The sequence below is a fragment of the Solenopsis invicta genome, chromosome 16 (assembly GCF_016802725.1).
Source record: "Solenopsis invicta isolate M01_SB chromosome 16, UNIL_Sinv_3.0, whole genome shotgun sequence".
Classification (NCBI taxonomy): domain Eukaryota; kingdom Metazoa; phylum Arthropoda; class Insecta; order Hymenoptera; family Formicidae; genus Solenopsis; species Solenopsis invicta.
This window is the reverse complement of record NC_052679.1, coordinates 23,585,149-23,608,673: the sequence shown is the minus strand read 5'-3', so window position 1 is coordinate 23,608,673 and position 23,525 is coordinate 23,585,149. Positions and strand designations below refer to the sequence as shown.

Here is a 23,525-nt window from a genome sequence, read left to right as displayed (position 1 = left end):
GCCTAGCAACACGTCTCGCAAAAGCGACACCGGAACACTATTAGTGCGGATTTTCGCACTAATTTCTATTATATCAATAGTCACTTCACAGGAAGACTATAACGCGAAAAGATTAGAAACGTTAAACCGTCGGCGATTTCCCGCGTGACGCACAACTTCTTCAAACAATTTAACGAGTGAATATTAATTCGGAAAATGACTGCACCGGTGAATTACGGCGGGACGTAAGAGTAAAGCGAGTCGCGCAAGATTTAAGCTCGGGCTCGAGCTGAGACGGATAGGAAGCCAGACTGGGAATTTTCATGAGCGTATAAAGCATCCCAGATCGGTGGATAGAACGGCAGGTATGGCCGCGTAATCTTTATACGGAGAAATTTACGTTTCCGTCCCGGCGAATAGCCGCCGCCGCCGACGACAACGATGACGACGATAGTGAACTCGACGGGCGTCTTCGCGATCATACGCTTCCGCGGCAGTTACAACGGAGATCGCTATCGCTTTACCGCGCACGATATCGCGTATAAGCGGACTACCGTGGAGCGATAATCTCGTCTTTTTATAACCGCCACTTAACAATCGCCGATTATCGCCGCGTTATCGCCGAGCTAAACTCGGAGGGAGAAATGGCTTCTTACGAACGTTCACGTAGTACGTGAGATGCGATCACTGCTCTCTCGTGCGCGCCCGAAGATTTAGGATAATAATTTTTCACTATTCGATTAAGTTTCTATCGTCTATCCCGATTGGCTCGTATATCTCGAACCGAGTATTTTCAGCCGATATAAGAATAGGCGATATTTGTTCCATGTGAATCATGGCCCGTAATACCGTGTAACGGTATTGAGCTATTGTTACTGCGATGTAATCGATGAATCGAGAGAGAATAGTTCGCCCGTACCCTCGTAGCGTTTTTAACAAATACAAAGAATAAAATCTCGAATATCGCTGCCGCGGACGTTTGCGGAAAGAAAAGCGTAGGGGGAAAAAAAAGAAAGCGCGTAGTCAAATGCAATTCCACTTGAGTAAAATTCCACGAGTAATGTGTAAATTGCGAAGGAGAAACGTTCGCGGAAAGCGATTTTGTCGTGGCATTAGAAACGTTTAGTCCCCGATCGATGAACGACGCAAACTGGCGACGTGAAAAATTTACTCGTCGCTGATCATTTGAAGTGAACGACGTTAACAAAATGCATTAAAACGTCTTTATTTCACTCAAATTCGCATTTGATATTTAAAAGTACAATCACAATGCAATGCGGAAATCGAAATCTGCCGGCATTCATATTTAAATCGGTACGGACTTTAACATGTGTTACGCGCATACATGTGTTCGCTGACTTTATTTAATCAAGAATGTAGGACGCAGACTGAAAAATGGGATGCATGTTCACACTTTTCATAAAGGGAGTAACGCGTGGCACCCGCAGTTTCCGCTCCGGCAGATCCGAATACTCGTGGCGCGCAACTCTTTTCAATGATATTTTTCATCGAGCATCTCGTCCACGCCGATGCCAGAAGCGGAAGAAACGATGAAAAAGACCTGTCCCCTCATCCGATATAGTTTGTAAAGGAGGCGGAGACGCTCGCCGCGATGAATATAAATGCCTGCGAAGAGGAAGAGTGCGGTGTCGCAAAAAGAAACGAGCGCACGGGCGGATCCTAGGATCCAGATTTAAACGTGGAAGGGTTCGAATGTAAAATCGATCAGTGGTGCAAAATGCAGAGCAATATCATGTTTAATACCGGAAGGATTTGACGCGAACATCGAATGAGAAAAGGAGACGGGCGCCAGATTAATCCTTGCGAATTTGAAATTTTTCAGAAAAAAATTTCTTTCAAACAAAACGCAAATCTGTTTATAATAAAATAATAATAATGGATAATAATATAAAAAAAATAGTTCATCAAATATTCAGTTACATTTATTGTAAATAATCGAATTATGTAGAATTGTAGCTTATCACAATAAACGTATTTAAAATATCGTATATAGCTTACCTATGCTTTATAATTTTTTCTAATTTTTTGCAGAAACCAAAATAAAAATCTGATGGTCGAATTCAAAGTACGAAATATTTTTAAACATTAATTTAAAATGTGGAACAGTTTCAAATATTTGTGTAGTAAAAATTACAAAAAAAAAATGTTATGCAGGTCATATTGGGTACACAAGTACTGCATGTTTTCTTCTTTAGTACAAAAAAGTTAGAAAAATGAAGAATAAAGTGTTCTAATATTACATTTGTTTATAAGTTTATTAACATATTGACATGTTAATTGATATATTAATATATAAGAGTATACAAAAAATTATTTTCGTCAACAATAAGTTAAGTAAATAATTGACTCATCTTAACTTTTCCTTCTTAAAACCATGCCTATGAATCGGAGTTTTCAAATTAAAATTTATAATCTGAAATAATAAAAGTACCAAAGAACTGTTACAATCGATGTGTGTGTATTCGGTTTTGCCTTACAAAGAGTTTTTCTTTCTTTAGTTACAAGCAAAACATTATTACGAAAATATCAATTAAATACAGCGTTATAAAGTATAAAGATGCAACTGCGAAGATTAGTAATTGTTACGTCCAGTCTTAAGGAAAGGGATATTTATCGAAGAAATGCCTGGGATTTGGAGAAGGCAGGAAAAGACGCAACAAACTTTTCTCGTGAAACGCACTTGAGGGACGTACGTCACGAGCCGAGCGCACTTTTTATGACTCTGAAATATGGACCAGCGTGTAGTAGAACGCTTTAACACCTATTTCCTGGAGACGTGCGATCGTCGGTCCTAATTTGAGTCACAGAAACTAATCTCTTCAACTCGAGATTAGACCAAGCGCGATCTGATATTCGGAGGAACGAGGAATGGGACGAGATTAACTAATTTTAAAAAATGAAATAAATTTTAATAATTTTGTTTTTGTAAAAAATCAATACAAGCGTGTATTCTATAATTCTTATACATAATTTGGACGATTGTTATATAACATGGAAAGACTTTAAGAAATTTATTCTCAACCGGTCTTTTGTTAATTATTTACGCGACTAATGAGGCGGCCCATCAGTGATTTTTGTAGAGAATCGTTATTTGACGGTTTTCTCCAAAATTTATTGGGATCAGGTCACCGCTCGGTTAAGATAGGTTCCCAATTTATGTGGTTGCTCGAATTTTGACGTTTTTTTATATGATTTAATGAGCTGAATCGAACCACAATTGAATTTTAATAAGCCGTTCCCTGAGGACTGATGGCGTATTTTATGTGCTGCCCTATCACCAAAAAATTAATGGAAGCTTTATCACTCGACCCGTCTTATCGCGCATTCGCTTTCGAAAGAAATAATCGTTGCTCCGTAGGACATAACATGATCATCAATAGTGATCATTGATAATTATAGAAAGCAATAATTTTTTCACGAAATATTATATCATGTGAGACATAATCAAGAAAATTCTATTTTTGATTTAATAAAAGATTGAACGTTCTGTATATTCTGTTATTGACTCACTGTCAATAACAGAATATACAAACTGATCAGTCAACTTTTGCAAACATGTCACTTTGACAACCCGTATAACATACCAGCGTTATTTGTTCGATTCATCATACTTAGAAACAACAAATAGACCTTATTGGATATTAGGTCATAGGGGATACATTTACTTTATTATTTGTATCTTTCAGATTATTATTTTTATATTATTGCAGAGCTATATTTCACTTGAGTTCTCGCGTAAGAAACTTGGGAAACGGGGAAGCATGTCTTTACTTCGATGCTAACTTTTTAATGTGAAATTTCAGCGCTCTCACAGGTAAAAATTTCACATTGCCATTCGCTAGTTCCGAAGTTCTCGTGATGGGTATGCGCGTTTCCCTGGCACATTCGAAGCAGCGTATGAAGTCAAGGCACGCTGCTAACTTATTTTTGACGTAGACGCCATACACGTGTTTCGAATCAATGATATGTCACCGTGATCGATATTGCAAGACGAGAAACTTTCGCCTTTTGTTCTCCGGCATCTAAAGAGATAGCTAAGACGCGGCGCTTCCCTCCGAAGATGTTTCAATAAAAAATTCTTTTCTGCGCAGTAATCTATATCCAGCACCGTCAGGTTCCTCCTCTCCTCCTTCCCCTCCCTTCAAACGCCTGTAAAAGCATTCCGAAGAACGTCGTTTTGAAAGGAATCTTCGCGAACGGCGTTACTCTTCAGTGACAGTTTCCCTGGGAGATCCGCGCTTTTAGCGAAGTTACCCGAATGCACGATCGATACTTATTATCGTCTCTTCCCTCTCCTATCCAGACCAGTGGACGAGACGGGATAACTAAGTGCAAGCACGACTGATAACCAATTCCAATGAAAATTTACTTTTCCGTCGTCGTCTTGCTATTTTGTAATCGCGACATCCTTATCGCGAGGCAGAATAAAAGAACGCTAACTGACTGAAGGCGGCGAACCGTTCGTAATGAATATTCCTTGGAGTCTTATTCGATGCTTTCGACAAACTTTCTTCCGATCCCGGGATCGCCAAGCGTGAAGTTTAATTGGAGCAACATTGGAAAACGTAGACGTTCAAATTATTAAATGTAGACGTTCGCTAAAATTCCGTATGAATTCTCGCGTTACAGGATAACACGAAAATAACTTCGCGCCGGCAAATTATCCGCATGAGAATCGCTACTAGCGAGAGTGCAGAGGGATTTGGGAGATTGCGCTTGTGTGCAGAGAGCGTTCCCTTACATCATGAAAAATGACGAAACTTTTCGTGGCGGCGTACCGCCGCCCGCAAAAACCTGGCTGCGAGAGGAAGGGACGGACTCTCGCAGACTGGTGAATCAAAAATGGAGAGGGTGGGACGCGAGGCATAAGGTGGAGCACGGTACATCAAGCTTCGCGTTTTACAGGTCTCCAAATCGAACTCGCACGACGTAACATTGGTGGACGTGTCCAGGGAGCTTACCGGGACCTACAAGTGCGAGGTGTCCGCGGGCAGCCCTTCCTACCACACCATGATCGAAAGGGCCAAGATGGAAGTTGTCGGTAAGTACGTGCGCGTGTCGTTGAATTTCTTTTTCAACTTTTTACCTTGGCCCAAGATAAATCGCTCTCGTTCCGGCATTGTCCGAAATATACACGCGCGCACTGCGTTCATCTCTATACTCGATTCCCAAGCGATGATACATTTCGTAAGCACAATATGGGGGAATCAACGACCGGCTGTAATACCGGATTTAAGCCAAATCGATATGCCCGAATGCTCCAATAAGATATATCGTCCATTTCCAATAGACAAACTGAATCTACGCTTCTTTTCCCGATATTCTTGTAATACTTTGCTACACAATTGAATTATTGTTTCATTTCAAATATAATATACATATACGTTTGCTATGCTTCTTAAAACATTATAGAAACATTATAGAACATGATTGAAAAGTACAGATAAAATAAACAAATTCTCAGCAAAATAACATCTCTAAAATTTTATCTGCGATAAAAAAAATTACGAAATGATGTGGAATAATTTTGAATGTAATTTTGATTCCAAAATGATTGTGTCAGAGAATTGATCGTGGTCCAATTATCATGACATAATTTTATTTTAATCGTGTCTTAACACTTATTGTCTTCAGTCATTTGTCCTGTTCATTTCTTTTCTTTTATTAAGCATACTAGAATAAACAATGGGGATCTTTATCCCCTTCCAAAAAAAGTTTGGCAACTGAGAAACAGGCTTAATGCGTTAACAGCTTCAGTTTCTGCATGTTTTTCTTTTTTTTTTTACCAAAACGCTTCGAAAATTCACCCTGAGATATGAATTATTCATTATATGCAGAGTGATTATTTTTTTTGCCTCAAGAAATTTTTTCCCTTATTTTCAAATAATTCTTGTTTATATTGCGAGTATTTCACAAATTGTTAAAAAATTATTGAAATTTTGATTGTAATGTTTAAACAAATTATTTTATTTTTAGAAGTATTTTCTTTAATTAGTTGTAAGTTTTTTAACGTGATATCAATAATAATATGCTTTGTTTAAAATATAATATATCTGAACCGAATAAAACTCGTCTAACTTATTTTTATAAACTCTACAAATACTTTAGTTTTTATAAACTCTATTTATGGAGATGTTAAATAAACTAAATAAGAACAAAATATTTATTTCAATGACTCACAAAAATAAAATTAGCTTCCATAAAAAAACATTTGTAAATAAACAAAAAGTTTTCTTAATTTTGACATTAGGTCTTCTTAAAGCTTGTGTTTTTAATAAGACTTAAATAAAAAATAAATAAAAAGTAAATTTAAAGGAACTAAGCGTTATCTTTCAAATCACTTTTAAAACTTTTTAAAATAATTAGTTAATCACAAACACGAAATTCCTTAGGGTTCGCTCTACTGTTAAATATCACAATTATCTTTAATTTGATCTGTAATTAACTTTTTAATTTTTAGAAATTTTTGTCCATTTAAATACAATTTTAGTTTTTCAAAAAAGTCAGCAGCATTGAAAATCATTATTCTCTATTGGAAGTTATATAAACAAATAACAATGGCCATAACAGTAAACATTTAAATGGACCATGTTTAATAAATATATTATTTATAAAAAAGTATACTTATTCCAAATGATTGATAAATATATTTATTATTTTTCTATAACGAGGAAGTTGAATACTATTATAATATATTATAATAAAGAATAAAATAATGTATGCTTAATAAACTTTGCAGCAAATTTTTGTGAAAACAGCTTATTTACCTACTTTATCGCATGTTTTTATTGCACTAAACAAACGTGTTGCCGGTTTTAATTCCGCAATCCTCTTTACCTACTTCTTATGAAACACCTTTTAGATATATATTTTAAACATAGCGCATTTTTAAGTAATATACATATAAAAGGCTTTATTTAGTGTTGGGTCTTATTCGGCTCAAGTACCTTACTTTTAATTCATACTCATTTATGCATGATAAAAATGTCACTTTTAAGCTACTAAACTCACTTTAATGGACAATTGATATTTTTTCCCATAGTTTGTAACTATGTCAACTTTAAGATATGAAAATATTTTTCCTTAAATTACTTTCGTTTCAGAGTTTTGAACTTTTACAAAACGTACATTTCTTTCATGTTCTGTCATTAATTATAACGTTACATACAACTTTTTTTTAAATAAACCATACAAATATACCATACAAAATACTTTCTAGAGATGTTAAAGTACACGTAAAAGTCGCTTAATAATTTCTTTATACTTGCAAACGTGATGAAAATTAACGACAAACATGAACGATAATGTCTACTAAAAGTCCGAAAAACAAGGAGTTAATAATCGCGGTAAATGTTTTATCGTAATATCCTTTAGAACTTTACACACAATTTCTAAAGAACATATTATCATTCATTAACCGTTATACCCAACTGTCCCCGCGCGATGGAAAATGTCGTACATCAAATAAGCGCATACAGCTTCTGCAGCGATATCACGACGTGACGTAGATTACAAATTATTAAACAAAATGCGCAGCGGTGCCGAGGGACACGTTGGAAACACTAGCCCTAGTCGTCAGCAGCAAGCATGACGGGGTCGTTGTTCAAGTGTTTCCGGTACGCCCTGTGACGCCCCCGGCGCCGTTGGCGTGTCGCCAGGTGTCGAGTTAGTGCCGTGGCAGCAGTCGCATGTGCTAAACGACATAATTATTATGCCTTAGACGCCCCAAAAACGGATCCTGCGATTCGTACCGAGAAGGAGCGCATAGCGGTGGGCGAGACGCTACGGGCGAACTGCACCTCGGGCAAATCCCGGCCCGCCCCCGCCGTTACGTGGAAGCTCAACGGTGAAGTCGTAAGTATTGCCTCGACATCCTTCTCGCATCCTCTTAACCCTCCCTCCCCCCCCCCTCCCCCCCATAGACGTCTCGACGTAGTCGTAGCTACGTGACCTTACTGGATGATTAGAGTTGCACAGCGGAAGACCCGATGCTTGCGCCTATCCCATTCTGTTTCGCCCCGTTCCATTACGTCAATCCTGCCGTTCCTATCGCTCACTCGGGGTTTCTCTCCCCGAGACCGCACCAATATCGGGATACCGAGTCGCGGGATTTACACGAAAGAATCGACACGTGGCACGCCGTGGCGCTTCTGCAGAATTTAGTAGCGCGTCATACGCGATTTTGTATGCAAATTGATTGGTAATCTCGTAGAAAAAGTTTAAATGGGAAAAGCAGTTATTACGTGGAGGTTCTTTGATGAAATTGTAAAATTCAATGGCGCGGATCAATGGACTACTACATCAAACGTAGATTCACACAACATATATTGCCCTTGATGGCAAATGGGGAGACAAGAATTTCGACCAAAAAAAAAGGAGAAACCAAATTTTGCAACTTCGGTATTTTTTTCAAACTATAAAAGAGCGAGATATGTTATTCGTATTTCATATGAACTTTGATATCCCCAGTTTACCGTCATAATTTAATATCAAAGTTTAATAAAGGATGAACTATAGTCGCTGTCACTTTGGAACATTCTGTGCACGTTCGCATGGCCGACAGGATTGTCAATAAACTAAATCCGTGGGTGGAATTTTGTTTCTGGGTTATTAATCTGCATCGACGTTAATTAACATTATACGAGACGTGACCGACCATTTTGTCAATGAATTATTTCTTGATAAATACAAACGTAAAAAATCTCGCTAACGACTATGTATGTTTTGTTTTAAAGTGATATAAATTCAATTTTGAAAAAAAAAGAGTTTATTTCTTCTACTTTTGCTTTATTTGTTTGGTAACTTTTGTACTTTTACATTCAATATTAAAAATGTGTTTGTAACACTTGAAAAAAAAATACTCGTACGCAGATTCTGTATTAATCTTATAATAAGTTCCATTAATTGATTAATTTATACGATAGAACAAGAAACAAAGCAAAATATGATTTACGATGTAACAGTGCACGAAAATTGCACGTTCTCAATAAAGTTTTTTTCCTCGCCCCCTTGTGCAACAAGAATACATTGTAGAGCATGCAAAATTAATTCGCAAAATTAGAATTTCACGTTGCAACACGTCTGAATTTCGTCGTCGCTTTATAACGATCGCGTCGGGGAATTATCATTTGAATATTCTGATATTTTCAATGTATTTTACGTACGCGTGTAAATACCTTTTGTATCTCGCGTACAATGGTATTTAACTTGTCGCACACATTTTTTCAATAACCGGTATGACGTTCTCGATACATTTTTTCATGTTCGTACGAAAAGTTCCATGCATAATTTCTCGCGCATAAAATACGGTTCGATCGAATCACCCTCAATAACAAAACATGCATTTCGTCATTCGTCACATTATCGCCATAGACACGTGATCGGGCTCGCTTTATCATTATTCGCTATTCGCACATTATTTTCACTTAAAAAGCATTTATTTGCGAGAATCCCGTTTGATACGGATTTCTCTCGAATTTCCAAGAGTCCGTATATGAACTATTTATTATGCCACAAAACTGAATGTGATGAAAATATTAATTAAAGCAAAATCCGTGATCTACGCGCACGTGTAGGTGGGTGTGCTTGTATGGAGTACCGTGTACGATTATAACAGTTTACTGGCGTTACTGAATGACTGCCTTGAGTAACGCAAACGAGATACGTGCGTGTTATATGATCGCGTGATTAACTATAAAGACGTGCCCGGCTCTTTCGTTCCATAAAGTAGATAAATCTCGAGGAACCTTCAAGTGGAAAAGCTCCGTACGCTAGTAATCTGTAGAGCTCTCCTGTTGAGTGCAACGTCAGACGAGCTACGAACGCGTATCAGAGGAAACAAAAAAAAAAAAACAAAAAAAGAAGGGGGAGGGACGAAAGGAGTGAAAGACAGGCGGTGAGAGGATTAAGTGTGCAGTCGCTCATTCGTATTTCTGCAATCGCCGAGTGCCCCCGATCTATCGATCGCGCAAAGTTTCATTTTTAACATCCCAATTAAATGTTTTAAGTGTTTTACACTTGAAACACTTAATTGAGACGTTAAAAACCCGTCTCTCTTTCTTTCCTTCCTCACCCCGTCTCTCCTCTTGTTCCTTCTTTCTCTAGATTGCGCCCCGTTGAATTTTCCCCGAGACCCGGTATTAACTGCGTTAACTAGTTATGCTGTTGCGTACTTTCATTTCCCAGTAGTTTATGGACCTGCTGCTTTATGACTTAATTTAGCTTTAATCGCATTGGCATAACTGACGAAGGGGGTACCGACGCATTTAAGAAAACTCGACATTTGCGCTTTATACGTAATGTATAATATATGATACGTGTACATCTATGAGAGGAAAAACCTATATCGCGGGCCTTTATCTTGACGAGCGGATCCATTGCTTTCGCAGAAAATACCATTGGTTTAAATAACCAGAGCACGAGAGGCGCGATATTTTCCACTGAATATTCGTTTTCAGAGGCCGGGCGCTTTGTTTTTGAACGAGCAGATTTATGCCGTCCTTTGACACTTTTCATTCTGACGATTGAAACGGCGTAACTCACTTTCGGCCGGTGGAACTGGGGAAAATGTCAGCGTGGCGAAACGGCGGCGCAGCGATTTAACGGAATAATTTAGTTGATTTAACGAAAGCCGCGAAATAACAATTTATTTGCGTACCTGGTATCCGTACCCTTCAACCATGTGCAAATGCATCCGAACGAATCTTGCTGGATTTGATTTCTACTGCCTCGGATTTCAACGGTCTAGCTACGAAAGATAACGTTTCATATGCTGATGAGTGAAAATATTGCGAACAATATGTAAGAAATTTAACACGATTCGTTAATAATTGAATGATCCAGCCACGTACATATGAATAATAAAATAACATTAAATTTTAAATTGATGGCTGCTTATTTAATATATAATTTCTCATAAATATACGCATATTTCGTGAGATACCCATCCAAATATTTCTACATACACATATGTATGCAATGACTTATTTATTCATACCAATAAAATTTTAATAAATAATAAATTATATTATTTAATAACTTTGTACAATGTGATGTTTAATACTCAAATAAAATCATAAAATCATGTTATAAAGATTGAAAATATCACATTGCCGTTACACATACCATCATTATTTATCAATAAATATTATTTTTACTTTAAATAAATTTGCATGTTACTTGCTCATTAACTTGCTCTTTAACCGATAAATCGCAATGAAAAAGTACGCAAAGAAATGTTTTCATGTACTTTTAACATAATAAAGCAAAAGATTGAACTAATTTGATTTATAAATTTAATTTCATTCATAACAAAAAATATGATAAAAATTTTTATTGAACGTATATGGAGCTCAAGGAACGGAATATTATCGGAGCGTTGAGCCGGTGTTGAAGAAATTTCCAATTTAATTTATAATAAATAACGAGCGTGAGCAATTTTAAATGAACGCTTGGAAGAGCGCGTGAAATTGAATCGCTTGGCTTTTATAGAATAAAACAACGCGGAGTAAGCAACGACCGCGTTTGGACAAGCGTAAGTGAAAATTCGCATTTCCGGCAGCGAGAGGAACAATGGTCCCACCCTGGTGAAAGCATCCCGGCCGAAAGTGCACAAGGGACGTCGTTTCGCCCCTCTCTATTTTCGGTTTTCGCCCTCCACGTCACCCATGACGCGTGTCACCCCACTTACTTTCCTTGGCTCTAAGCACCACTATTGTTGACAACTTCCTCCGTAGTTGTCCTAAGGGGGCACTTTTACTCCCGCTGCAACCGTATACTTTTCGTTGATTCATCCGCAATTCAATTATCCTCATTATTCGGCAATATTTAAACGCCTCCCCATTTTGCTCGCGCGCAACGCCAGTTAATGTAATCAATAAATACATTAATATTGCGTATTGATGTATATTAATGAGATAATTTTCAAGCCATAATTTCCGTTTGATTATGTTGTTAAATCTCTGATTTGTCATGCTTTAATTATCTCAATCTGACTTTTTCATATTAAAATAATATTATTCAATAATAAATAAAATCGATATTGTGGAATTGTTTATAAACATACCGTATGAATGTATAATTTACTCTATAAATATAAAACAGGCTTTACCTATCTGATTCGATTTTTTTTTATAATCTGATTTGTTTGTTTGTAACAGCATCGAATTTCACTGAAATAAAATATTCACTACGTTTATAAAGTTCAACAAACACGATGCGATGACTCGAAAAAAAAAGAAAAAAATAAAAATAAAAAAAGTAGGAATTAATGTTCAAAATACCGCGAAGTGCAGTGTTAATTCGGGAAACGACCGTGTAAGACGTCAGACGGAGATAATTAAACGACTATTATGTCCGATAAGAGAAGAGAAATTAGAGAACCAAGATAAGAGGCGAGGTATCCTCCTATTCTTGGAAATTTCTTCGAGACTTGTCCATTTAGAAAACGTAGGAAACTCTTATCGCGCAACGATTCCATGTAATGCAGAAAACCGGTCAGCGAGTTAGAAAATCGTTTTCATCGATTGACCACCTGCTTATCCTCTTCTTTTAGTCTTTTTTACCCCCCCTCTCTCTCTCTCTCTCTCTTTCTCTCTCTCTCTCGCTCGCTCTCGTGAACGAGTACGTATATAACTAGCACATACATTTATCCGCGTAGGTAGGTAGGTATATAAGTATGCGCTTGATCCGCTGCCAAGAAAACTCTACCTCGGTTCCACCTATCTCAAATCAAGTTTTCGCTCATATTTTCTCGCCGCCAATATTTCCGCCTTGCTTCCCGCGCTCTACCGGAAAGCTTTGCCCCGGCATATGAAACATCCACCAATATTTCGGGCAAATAATCCCTAGTCACACAGCACGTGCATTCTCGTAAATTCGAGACCCGAATGCAATTTTCGGACTTTTACTACGTTTTCTATGCGCTTGATTTCCATTTCGAAAGTTCTCCTCCGCCCGGCCGGTTGGAAATATATTTGTAAAACTGTTGCGTAATAAATTATACAGTAAACACGTGTACATATATACACTCATAGAAAAATTCCCAATATTAAATAATAATAATAAATAATTTAATTGTTATAGTAAAATAGGGAAAATGATTTATATTATGCAGCATCTTTCACGATAAAATAAACTTAAATAATGTTGCAAATTTTGGACTTACAAAGTAATAGTTTCCTCTTTCAATTTTTTTTTTATATCGCATAAATTATGGCGATCTAAACAATAAAAATTGTATACTTTATACGTTCTCAAAATCAGGTATAATTGCATAAATTCAGTTACTACGCGCAATATTAGATTCCATCCCCATATACGCCTTCAGACATAGTGACAAATATAGTAGCTTTATTGCGGAACACAAGATCTACAGTGCATCGTAGGAATGTATATGCTATGTGGAAAATGTACGCATGGCAAGCGGGGAATATTACGTTCGCAAGGACAATGAGGGAAGCGAAAGCAAGCCGCAGCCGAAACTCCATAGCGCTAACAATGTGTCAATCAATCCCTCACTTCGGGAACAAGCGCGGGTAACGTTATCAAAACCCGCTTTTGGAAATATGAAGATTGTACGTAATGCACTTTAGACCCGCAGCTACACGTACGTAAGAATTTCAGCATGGCACTCTCGTGACATATAGAGAAGGAAAAAAGAGAGTGTGCGAGAGAAGATGGCATCTGTGATGGCATCAGCTTTATGCTTTATGCTTTATGGATGTAGCCTGTATCCGCACGTGACACTGTACGCCCGCGGACATGATGTATGTCCTTGTTTGTTCTACAAATGATAACGTCGCCTTCGGAGTTCTCAGGGTGTTCTTGTTCTCTCGTAACGTAGCGGACGATCGAAGACAAATTCGTTTCTTCTCCGCCATATATTCTTCTTGAAAGTAGTCCCTCGGTTGTACATAAAATAAGGTCCCTTCATGTGTATTTATTACAGATCACACAACACATTTATATTTCTGCTACGATGCGCGACTGACATTGACGCATATTGGTCCGAACAGCGAAAATGATACTCTCGTCAAATATTTTTTTTTTTTAAGTCCTATACGATTCTATCAATTATGGATATGAATTACTTTCTCGCTGTACATTACATTAGTGCTCCCATTTGTCTACTTGTGTGTTAAATGCTGACTCAAAACAGAAACATACAAGCGTAGATGATAGTTATCAAGCTTTAGTGAATTAGATTCAATTGAATATGACCAAATATTTAGTAATATTTGGTGAACGTTTAGCAATCAATTAGTTACTATTATTATGTTTGTTTACTATTAATATAATTAATAAATATTATTTAATATTTGGTTATATTAATTAAACATTTATTTGAAATTATTTCACCTTGACTCTTAGTTGTCATTTTATTTCTGTATTTTTCAATTTTCTGTCGATTCATTTCTCATAATTATTTTAGTCGACCGTGCGCGCAAAAAATAATACTAGTTTAAAAACTTATATCAATTTTAATGCAAAAAAGGAAGAATTTTTTCTAACGTATTTTGCACTGAGTTCTTTCAAATCTGTCATCAGAAAAATTCCATCAAATTGATTTTTTAAGATAAAGCATGTTGATAGTACAGTTTATCTGATAGCGACATTATATTATATCATTGTTTACGAAAATATCGCACAGAACTATTGCTTATAATTATATTAAAAAATAAAAATGCATAAGATTTCAATAAAACTGCGATGTATATTGGAATGAAAATTTCTTACATCTTGAAAATCAGATACGTGATAAAAATTATTATTAAATTTTTAAATAGTAAATTCAGCGTCAAAGTTTAGAAACAGTCTCCACGTATTTTTGCACAAAACCTTGTAAACCAGTGTAATCATTTATTAATCTATCGTGTTATGAGTTTATCGTGTGTGCCTCTGCGTTGGGAAATATTCTGTTGTATTTTTTTCCCCGAGTAAAAGGGATTAAATCCTCTCTGGACTTCAAATCCCAATTTTTCGAATTCGGATTATTCACGTATCTAGACAATCGAAAGCTGTTCTCTTTATTTGCAAAAACATGTATGTAGTCATAAAGAGACGTGCGCTTTTAGTATAAAATGAAGAACCGTAAAAATATTTTGAAATGCTAACGGGCAACTCTTCTTTGCGATACGTCTGCGAAAAATATATATATATATATAAAGACAAAAACACAACTTTCGAAAAGAGTGCCGTGTGTCGATGTTAACTTTATAGTCCATGAAATTTTATAGCGCACGTATCAGATAGAATCACTGTAACCAAACTCGATAGACATCCATGTTTGTTCCTCGGAATAATAACGCTGAGCAACTGCAGACTTCATTGCGTACCTCCTTTTTCCATCTTATCCTCGCTCACGAAGACAAAAGACATAGCCACATTAAATGAGTAAGACAAAAGACAAAGCTACATTAAGGGTAACGTAACCGCGTGATATCTTTAGCAGGCAGCAATAATAATTCTCTTTGTGAAACACGGTAGTAAATGTGGAAGATACTTCGATACTCGCGCAGTTACACAGAATACGTGATGAAAAGACTTTCCTTAAGTACTAAACGCGATCTATTAATTATTTGAGATGTGAACGATTACAGCCTCGGTTAAATTATGTACGAGAATAAAGTACCTTTCGAATTATACAGTTATTCCAAGAAGATTTATGCCATATTTGAAGATAAATATATAAAAGTCTAAATGTTTTACTTTAAAATTTTTATATCCGTGAAAGTAAAAATAATTTATGTAAATTGATAACAAAGGTATACGTGTATATATATATATATATATGATACACATGATACATTTGTTGAGATAAATTTAATATATTTGCAGTAGTTCAAACACATTTTATTTTATGTTTTATTTAATGTTAAAATAATAAAAATTTTGTGTTGTTACAATGTTCGTATTACTTTAATTTTTTTTTATTTTATATTAATCTGCACTTTTCTAAAATAACAATTTTAAAAAACGTGTATTTAACATTTATTTTACATTGATTTATTTGGAATAACTATTTATTATATAAATGTTATATAAAATTGTACTTCAGTGTTACTAAAACTTTTAATATGCGTGAAAGTTTATTTACAATAACGTTGTGTATAACGTTGCAAATTACATATTCCAAAACATTACACATTTCTAAATATCACTCTTAATATCATATATTGTTAATATCGTTCAAGTAACAATATTGAAATGATATTTAGTTTACTAAATATATACGTACATTGAAGAAATGAATAAAAAAATTTGAGAATACTGTATTAAATATTTTTAATATTGTTGTTATACGTGTCATTAAAAAATATTTTGAGAGAAATCCATGTCCTACTGCATTCTTATTACTTGTTGTTTCAGATCATGGAGAGCAATGGGCTCTACAAAATACGGCATCATGAAAATGCTCACGAAAACGAGTCATTATCTGTAAGCTCGCTGATCGAGTTTAGAGTGACGAACAGTATGTTTCGCAAAGGACACTTGCATTTGCGCTGCACGGTTTCCATTTCAGACGTTTATCGGAAATCGGCGGACATCGAAATCTCTGAGGACATGCCGCGTATCGCATCGATCACCGGCGAATCACCACCGTACGGTCACCGTAAGTACTCATCGACTTCGTTACTCTAGATTCTAATCTTATCAACTTTGAGGATCACCTTTAATCGCGCGGCTCGGGAAAAATAATATTCTATCTCTTTTTCTATATAAAAAAATAATACTAAATGTTTTCTAAATATTCTTATCATCTAGTTTTATACGTCAATACTAAGAAAATCACATCTATAAGTTTTATCTTTAATTAATCGATACTGTATTGAGTATAGTTTTAAAAGCTTGAAAGAAATACAAGCTTTTCAATTTTTCCGCGTATTTTTTCGGTTCCTTTTTCAAGGGAAACAAACTTTATTGGGAAAATTCATCTACAACCAAGAAAATCCGCAGAAATTTGGAAAAATACTGTTTTTTCCAGCTTTTAAAATTAATATTGAGTTTTAAAATATCAGTCATTAAAACAATTAATTTTCTTTGCAACATACTAAAAACACAGTTCAACATAAAATAATCAGAATCAGACTAATCATTTTTTTAATAGTTTTTTGAATGTTAAATATGAACCTACTATACAAATTAATCCATCATGTCTAATTTTGAGAAATTTACAGTTAAAATTACAAAAAAAAACTACTTTTACACACTTTATTACAACTACGATATGCGAAAGGAATTTTATTGCAATCAAATTTAAGTATATTGTTAGGACTTTCAATCTTCAAAAGAAATTTTTTGTGTTGTCTTTAGTTATAATATAAGAAGGTAACGCATTATTTGTAACGCCGATACCGCTAGCGTTACTTTTTTTTTTTATTGAATTCAGATATTGAAATTTTAAAAACTTCCGATTTTTTGCAAAAATTTATTTAAAAAGTCTTTCATTATATTGACAATAAATAAGAATTTAATGCGAATATGAATTTATTTAATGCTAACAAATTCAAAGCGATGGAATTAGTATAATCAAAAATTAAATTGAAAAATTAATTTAAATTTTAGCAAAAAATTAAATAGAAATTTTCCACATACATACTTCATATTTAATAATCATAAATATCTTATTAATCATGATCAGCACAAAAATTTCTTTTAAAAGGCCTGAAAATCTCAACAATATATTTAATTTTTATTGAATGAAAATCTCTTTGGTACGTAACACATCATTAAAACATGACAAAATATGTAGAAAACGTGTACAGCCCTTTTTTGCAATCTTAATTGCCAATTTCTCAATATTATGACCCGATGAAGCAATTTAGAAAACGGATATAGGGCATATCGAGCATCCAAAAAATCATAGTAAATAACTAGTCTCGTTCTAGAACCTAATGTTTAAAAGACTTTTTTTTTATTAAACTGTAATTTATCACTTTGAATTAATTTTGAAACTCTCGAGAAATGTATTATGACCTTATTCCGGCATGCTCTACAACACGATGATACGTCATGCTTTAGAAAACTCTGAACACTGGACGAACTGTAGACGTGTTCTTTTTTTCCTTTCTCTGTGTATCTTACTAGAAAGTTTTCAAGATACTCAGCGATCGTAAGCGAATAAATAGCTATCATCAAACTTGTAACGAACACATGAGTTTGACTTACGTTACAAGCGTGTTTCCGTGTAAACCGATGTTTTTCAAGGGAGAAACGAGGAGCGGCGGTAAACAGAAAGTCTTGTCACGGTAGCGGGAATACTTTCCGAGTCACATATCGGCGCTTTGTCATGACATCGAATCAATGCAGCACCGAGATAGCAATACGATCAACTTATCTCCGACGGCAGAAAACCGTGGAACTAGAGCGAACATTAATTCGCTATATCTGTTGCGATTGGCGAGCGTTGCTTATACGAGTCACGCGATATTATTGAATTGAAAACAAAGTTCATTGATCAAGACAAATGGGACGGTGCGAGCAGGCGTAAATACTGTTTCTGTGTGTAAGCAACGCAACGGCAAACCGATCGGGTCACGCAGTCATAGTTAACGAGGCACGAGGAATGCTTTTTTATCCTCCGTCTAACAATGCAGAGATTTTTGACAAATGCAGAATTACTGAATCACAAGGCGAGAAGTGCACTCGAGAAATAAATTAAGCGAGAAGCGACATTCGATTGCAACCTACATTGGCGACTCTCAAAAACACGATGCGCGCCCGGTCAAAAATTTTTCATATATAATTATATACTGTTGTAGAATAAGGTTGCCGATATCGTATAAATTCGCATATAAATTCAACTACAGTACTTGTACATTTTTTGTGGGATTATTTGGGAACTACGTAACATCGTCATCGTCCTTCATTGATTTCAACATGTTAAGAACAATTGAAATTTTGTTATTAATCTTTATAGAAAGCTTGATAAAAGCTTATAAAAGAGATAAAATAAATAATCTAAATTTTGATAATTTGTAATGATCAATATTACTAAAATTAGATTAATAAAGTTCAAATAACTTTGTGCTCTTATTTAAAAATTAAGTAAATAAAGTTTTATAAAACGCTTTAGTCTCTTAAATCAAATATGTCCATATATATTAAAATATTATATATATAATAATATGTAATTATATATAATTATACACAATTATGCATAACTTTTATGTAATTATATGTAATTATAAATAATTGTACATAATTAAGTGCAATCATTATATATAATTATATGTAATTGTATATTATTTTATATAAAAACCATGCATGATTACATATAATTACATATATTTTTTCACATATATAAACATATTTGATACATAATTATGTATAATTATATAACTATGTATAATTATTGTACATATAAAAATTTTTTACAAAGCGTCTAAAAAATATTCATATAATATCGATGTTGCAAGTTCAGCTTTGCATCGCGGGCATTTCATAAGACATAATATGCAATTTCTCTATCCATCGTAGCTCTCGTTGCGAATATTTAATCTCGATAGTCGCATGCAATTTCGCGAGATACGACGTTGTGCGCGGCGGCTCTCCGGGAAGAAACGTTTCTCGAGGCGACTGTAATAAAGCTAACAGCGACAATAACATTTATGGTTCCGCGACCCCATGAATGTATCGGGCCGTGCGCAATCTTTCACGTGAATCACGCCGCCCAACGACATTTATGTGCTCCTCACAGCCGTATCAAGCCTGGTTGCCGAGGAACCGTACGAAAGAGAGGGGGGGGGGAGAGGGCTATATGACTGTTCCAGCTGAAAAAGCATAGCCGTTATCCAGTTACAGAAAATGGTCTCGCATCCGTCTTCCCGATCGGGATCACTCCACGCGACGCGCCTGTCACTTCGATTTAATGCGTGTCTTATTCCCAACCCCCGTTGCGCATGCAGCCGCACGTATGAGCCGCCGCTGCTAGAGAAAATTCGTTCCCCTTCGAGTGGCGGGAGGGTGACTCACGGTGATATCTCTCGCCGCGAACGTATGGGTCAGCGATCTGCACGGCTTAAAGTGAAGCAATCAATAACGCAAAAACGGGGAGTAATGGAATTATCCCGAGAATTCGTCGGCTCGCGTAACAGGACCACATTGAGCGGTTAACACTGCTAATTGAAAAGCTAATTATTATGCGGGTCACGCGCGGTTATCAATCGCGTCTAAGAAAAACCACCTCCGAAAAGATATGTATCGTGACGACGCGACGTTAGGAAGTTGCCGGGATTTCCCGACGCACACGTCTTCCCGCCGCCAGGGAGAGATTTACTTAAGGCTGATAAAGGACTGGACTATTTTTCTAAAGATTTTTAAATTACCGAGCGGTTTATAAATAGGGGATTACAGCAGGAGACGGTAGCGCCGTGTTATACACACCATATTTCCTCCGCGCGCGCACAAAGCGGCAAAACTTTCTGAAGATCCTCCGCCGCAAAACCATTAATCAGTGACGGGTGGGGTAAGGCCAAGTTACCAAGTTATTTGATTGACACCATAAAGATCGTTAATAGCGAGAGTGCCATCGTATCAGCGCGAGTGGCGTACACATTTATCACAATGTCGGTAACAGCAATTTACACAAACACAGGTACGTGTACAGGAGGAGGGTGGGGGTGGACGGGGAGGGGGAAGGGATATTCCCCGTTCGCGTAATTCAACGATGATTAAACTGCGCCTCATTACAAGAGGTAACAAAATGTAATTGAAATCGCTTGTTGGCCGATATCGATCGCGCCTGTCAGCGCCTATTTATCCGCGTAACAGACGAGAGCCATTCTTCGCAGAGCCATTTTTATGTAAAATATATCCAAGAGTGTTTGGGTATTAATTAAAACTCCCGGCGCGAATGAAATATCTCGGTGGCGGCGGCGCCATCGTTTTATCGCGCGATGATATCGCGCGCGCGGAATATTAAATAATAAAATAAGAACAACGCGACCGATTATGACTCAGGATTATTTGCGCGGTGTAAAAACCCGCGCGAAGACCAGCTATTTCTCTTGCCTCTCTGAAATTGTCGGCTCTTAGGCTCCTGCCCTACTCCGAAGTCCTCGGCGCTATTAATCAATGAGGAATTCAGCAATTAACGCTCCGGTTTTATTAACGTGTCACCAGAGCTCCATCGCACGTGGCGTGTTTGCATGTGCATACGTACAAGCAATATTCGTGAAAACCATAAAATACAGGGTGCTGCCCCCTGTATCTTATGCATTCACGAATCAAAATATTACAAGAAAATTTTGGAAAAATTAAATAAAACAATTATTTGTGAGTTATTTAAATTGCCAAATAATTATACTTGATTGTTTAAAAATTGTTTGCAAATTAAGTAAAGCTGTTTACAAATGTTTGTTTCAAATAGCTTCTGAGATATTAGATGTGCAGATAAGTAATCCATTATTTATTACAAAAATTTATCATTTGTTGTCGAGACATACCGATTTGGTCCAGTTATGAAAATTTCCCATTATTTCTTTTAAAATTATAAGTTCCGGCTCGATAGAAATCCTGGTATTTCCTAATCTGCGATGAATTCACTGTTTTCTTATTTCTCCGAGTTTTAAAATTTTTGTCAGACAAAGCCTGTTGCAACGTACAAAACAAACGATAATATGCGCCAGCGAGAGTACATGCATTGTATATAAAACGTCCTAGCCAAGTTGCAATGTATCTATATAAAAGTCGTTCAATAGTCATTGAATAGTCGTGTGGCGAAACTAAAGATGCACTATTGCAACTTGGCAGAGATATTTTACCACAACCGGCGTACTCATCGCATATAGCGTTGTCAAATATCGATTTCGTTCGATGTAGCATACTTTGACAAAAAAAAAGAAAAAATTAGAAATATCAAAGAAATGAGAAAATGATAAATTCAGGCTTGATGAATTCGTTGCAAAAAAATACCCGTCTTTCTATCAAATCGAAATCTAGAGATAATTCCGGATTTACGCTGCATCTATCTAACATTTAATTTATCAAATATTATTAATTATATTTAAAAAAAATGAATTATACTAATAAAAACGTTATACTGTCTGATACAACGAAAAAAATTAGTAATACGAAAGATTTACTTTCTTATATTTGAAAGAAAACTTCAAGATATTAGAAAATAAAAACGATAAATATACATATGAAATAATAATGCAATACTGAAGTTAATGTATGCAGATAAAATGCAGATAGAGCATACGAGTAGTTTGTATGCTCTCCACAGATGCAAATTCTGCCTCCCAATCACAGAGCGTCTGTACTGCGGGATTAGACCTGCGCCGAAAGTGTCGTACATCTCAAATAGATGAGATGTGTATCAAAATGAACAAAGAATACGTTGACAAAGCGATTCAATTCACTGCGATTTCGCTGATATTAACAATAAAAATTGAAATCACAACACAATACTAATATGATAAGGGTACAGCAGTCCGTGGTTGCGTGTAAATTACTCTCACCCCTATTTTTTTCTGATTACCGCGACATAAATCCTCGCACCGCGTAAATACCAAAATTACCCAATAACCTGCCGGGAGAAAAATATTGAAAAATAACTGGGATTACTTTCATGATTGAACCATATCGGTATGTGTTTCTATAATAAATACTAAATTTTATAAAAAATATATTTCTACACCTAACATAAAGCTTTAAACCAATCGCAAACTACGTTTAGACAATTGCTTGTCGTGAGTCAATAACACTATCGCGCGAACGCATGATAGGCGACCTATTTAAACGTAATCGATGAACAGCCAACTTTAAGACCTTGTATCTCAAAAACTGTTTCCTACGATAAAAATTTTCAAATATCTACTTTCATTTAATTTTTGAGAACTTCTTATAGTATTTTGATTCTCTTTCACGTTATTCATAGTTGCCAAATGAGTACATCGAGTATTTTGAAATCAAAATATTACAGAAAAAAACCTTTTTCTTATCCCGTATGTGATTCCATAATCTATCATGTTTTAAGAAGTGTTAAGAATCGACGTCGGCAACTATGAATAATGTAAAAGAACAACATCGAAAACGGTACAACGTAAAGTTACGAAGGGCGAATACACCTAAAAGTTTCTCATCGCCAAAAGTGAGATTTATCTCTCCCCCCTCCACTCCGTTCTCCCCACTTCCTCTCGAAGGAGCTATTAAATAAATTTATGTCGATATCCTACGTCCTAGAAAAATCGGTCGTTGCTGGTAAATTCAATCCGTAACGGGAGCACACTCCCGTCGCCGCTAATCGTAGATCAACTCGATCGAAATCAGATCGAAGCCTTCGTCCTGAATATACAGGGAGGAAAAATCTATCTTGGAAGCCCGGGTATAGGCTGCGACGCGGGCGAATCGTTTACGAGCGACCGGATGGTTCCTTCGGGAAGCGGCGGTTGCCGGCGGTAATACGCTCGCGCGGATGAGAGAATGAGGGATTCGCGTTTACGATTTACGTCGTTACGATTACAGCGAGATTTCACGGGGACCGGCGTCGCCCGTCAATATCCGCGTGCGAGGAGGCGCGA

General features: G+C 36.1%; 2 protein-coding genes across 3 annotated transcripts in view; one reads left to right on the top strand and one right to left on the bottom strand.

The window, feature by feature from the left end:
* The window catches only part of LOC105199559, a 379,163-nt gene that overhangs the window by 187,336 nt on the left and 168,302 nt on the right, over positions 1-23,525 (bottom strand). The window lies entirely within an intron of this gene.
* The window catches only part of LOC105199549, a 138,790-nt gene that overhangs the window by 97,048 nt on the left and 18,217 nt on the right, over positions 1-23,525 (top strand). For both annotated transcript variants that reach the window (XM_011166697.3, XM_011166702.3), the window contains exons 3-5: positions 4,906-5,041; positions 7,721-7,854; positions 16,369-16,612. In XM_011166697.3, the coding sequence (XP_011164999.1) occupies positions 4,906-5,041; positions 7,721-7,854; positions 16,369-16,612 (514 nt within the window). The remainder of the gene's footprint in view (positions 1-4,905; positions 5,042-7,720; positions 7,855-16,368; positions 16,613-23,525) is intronic.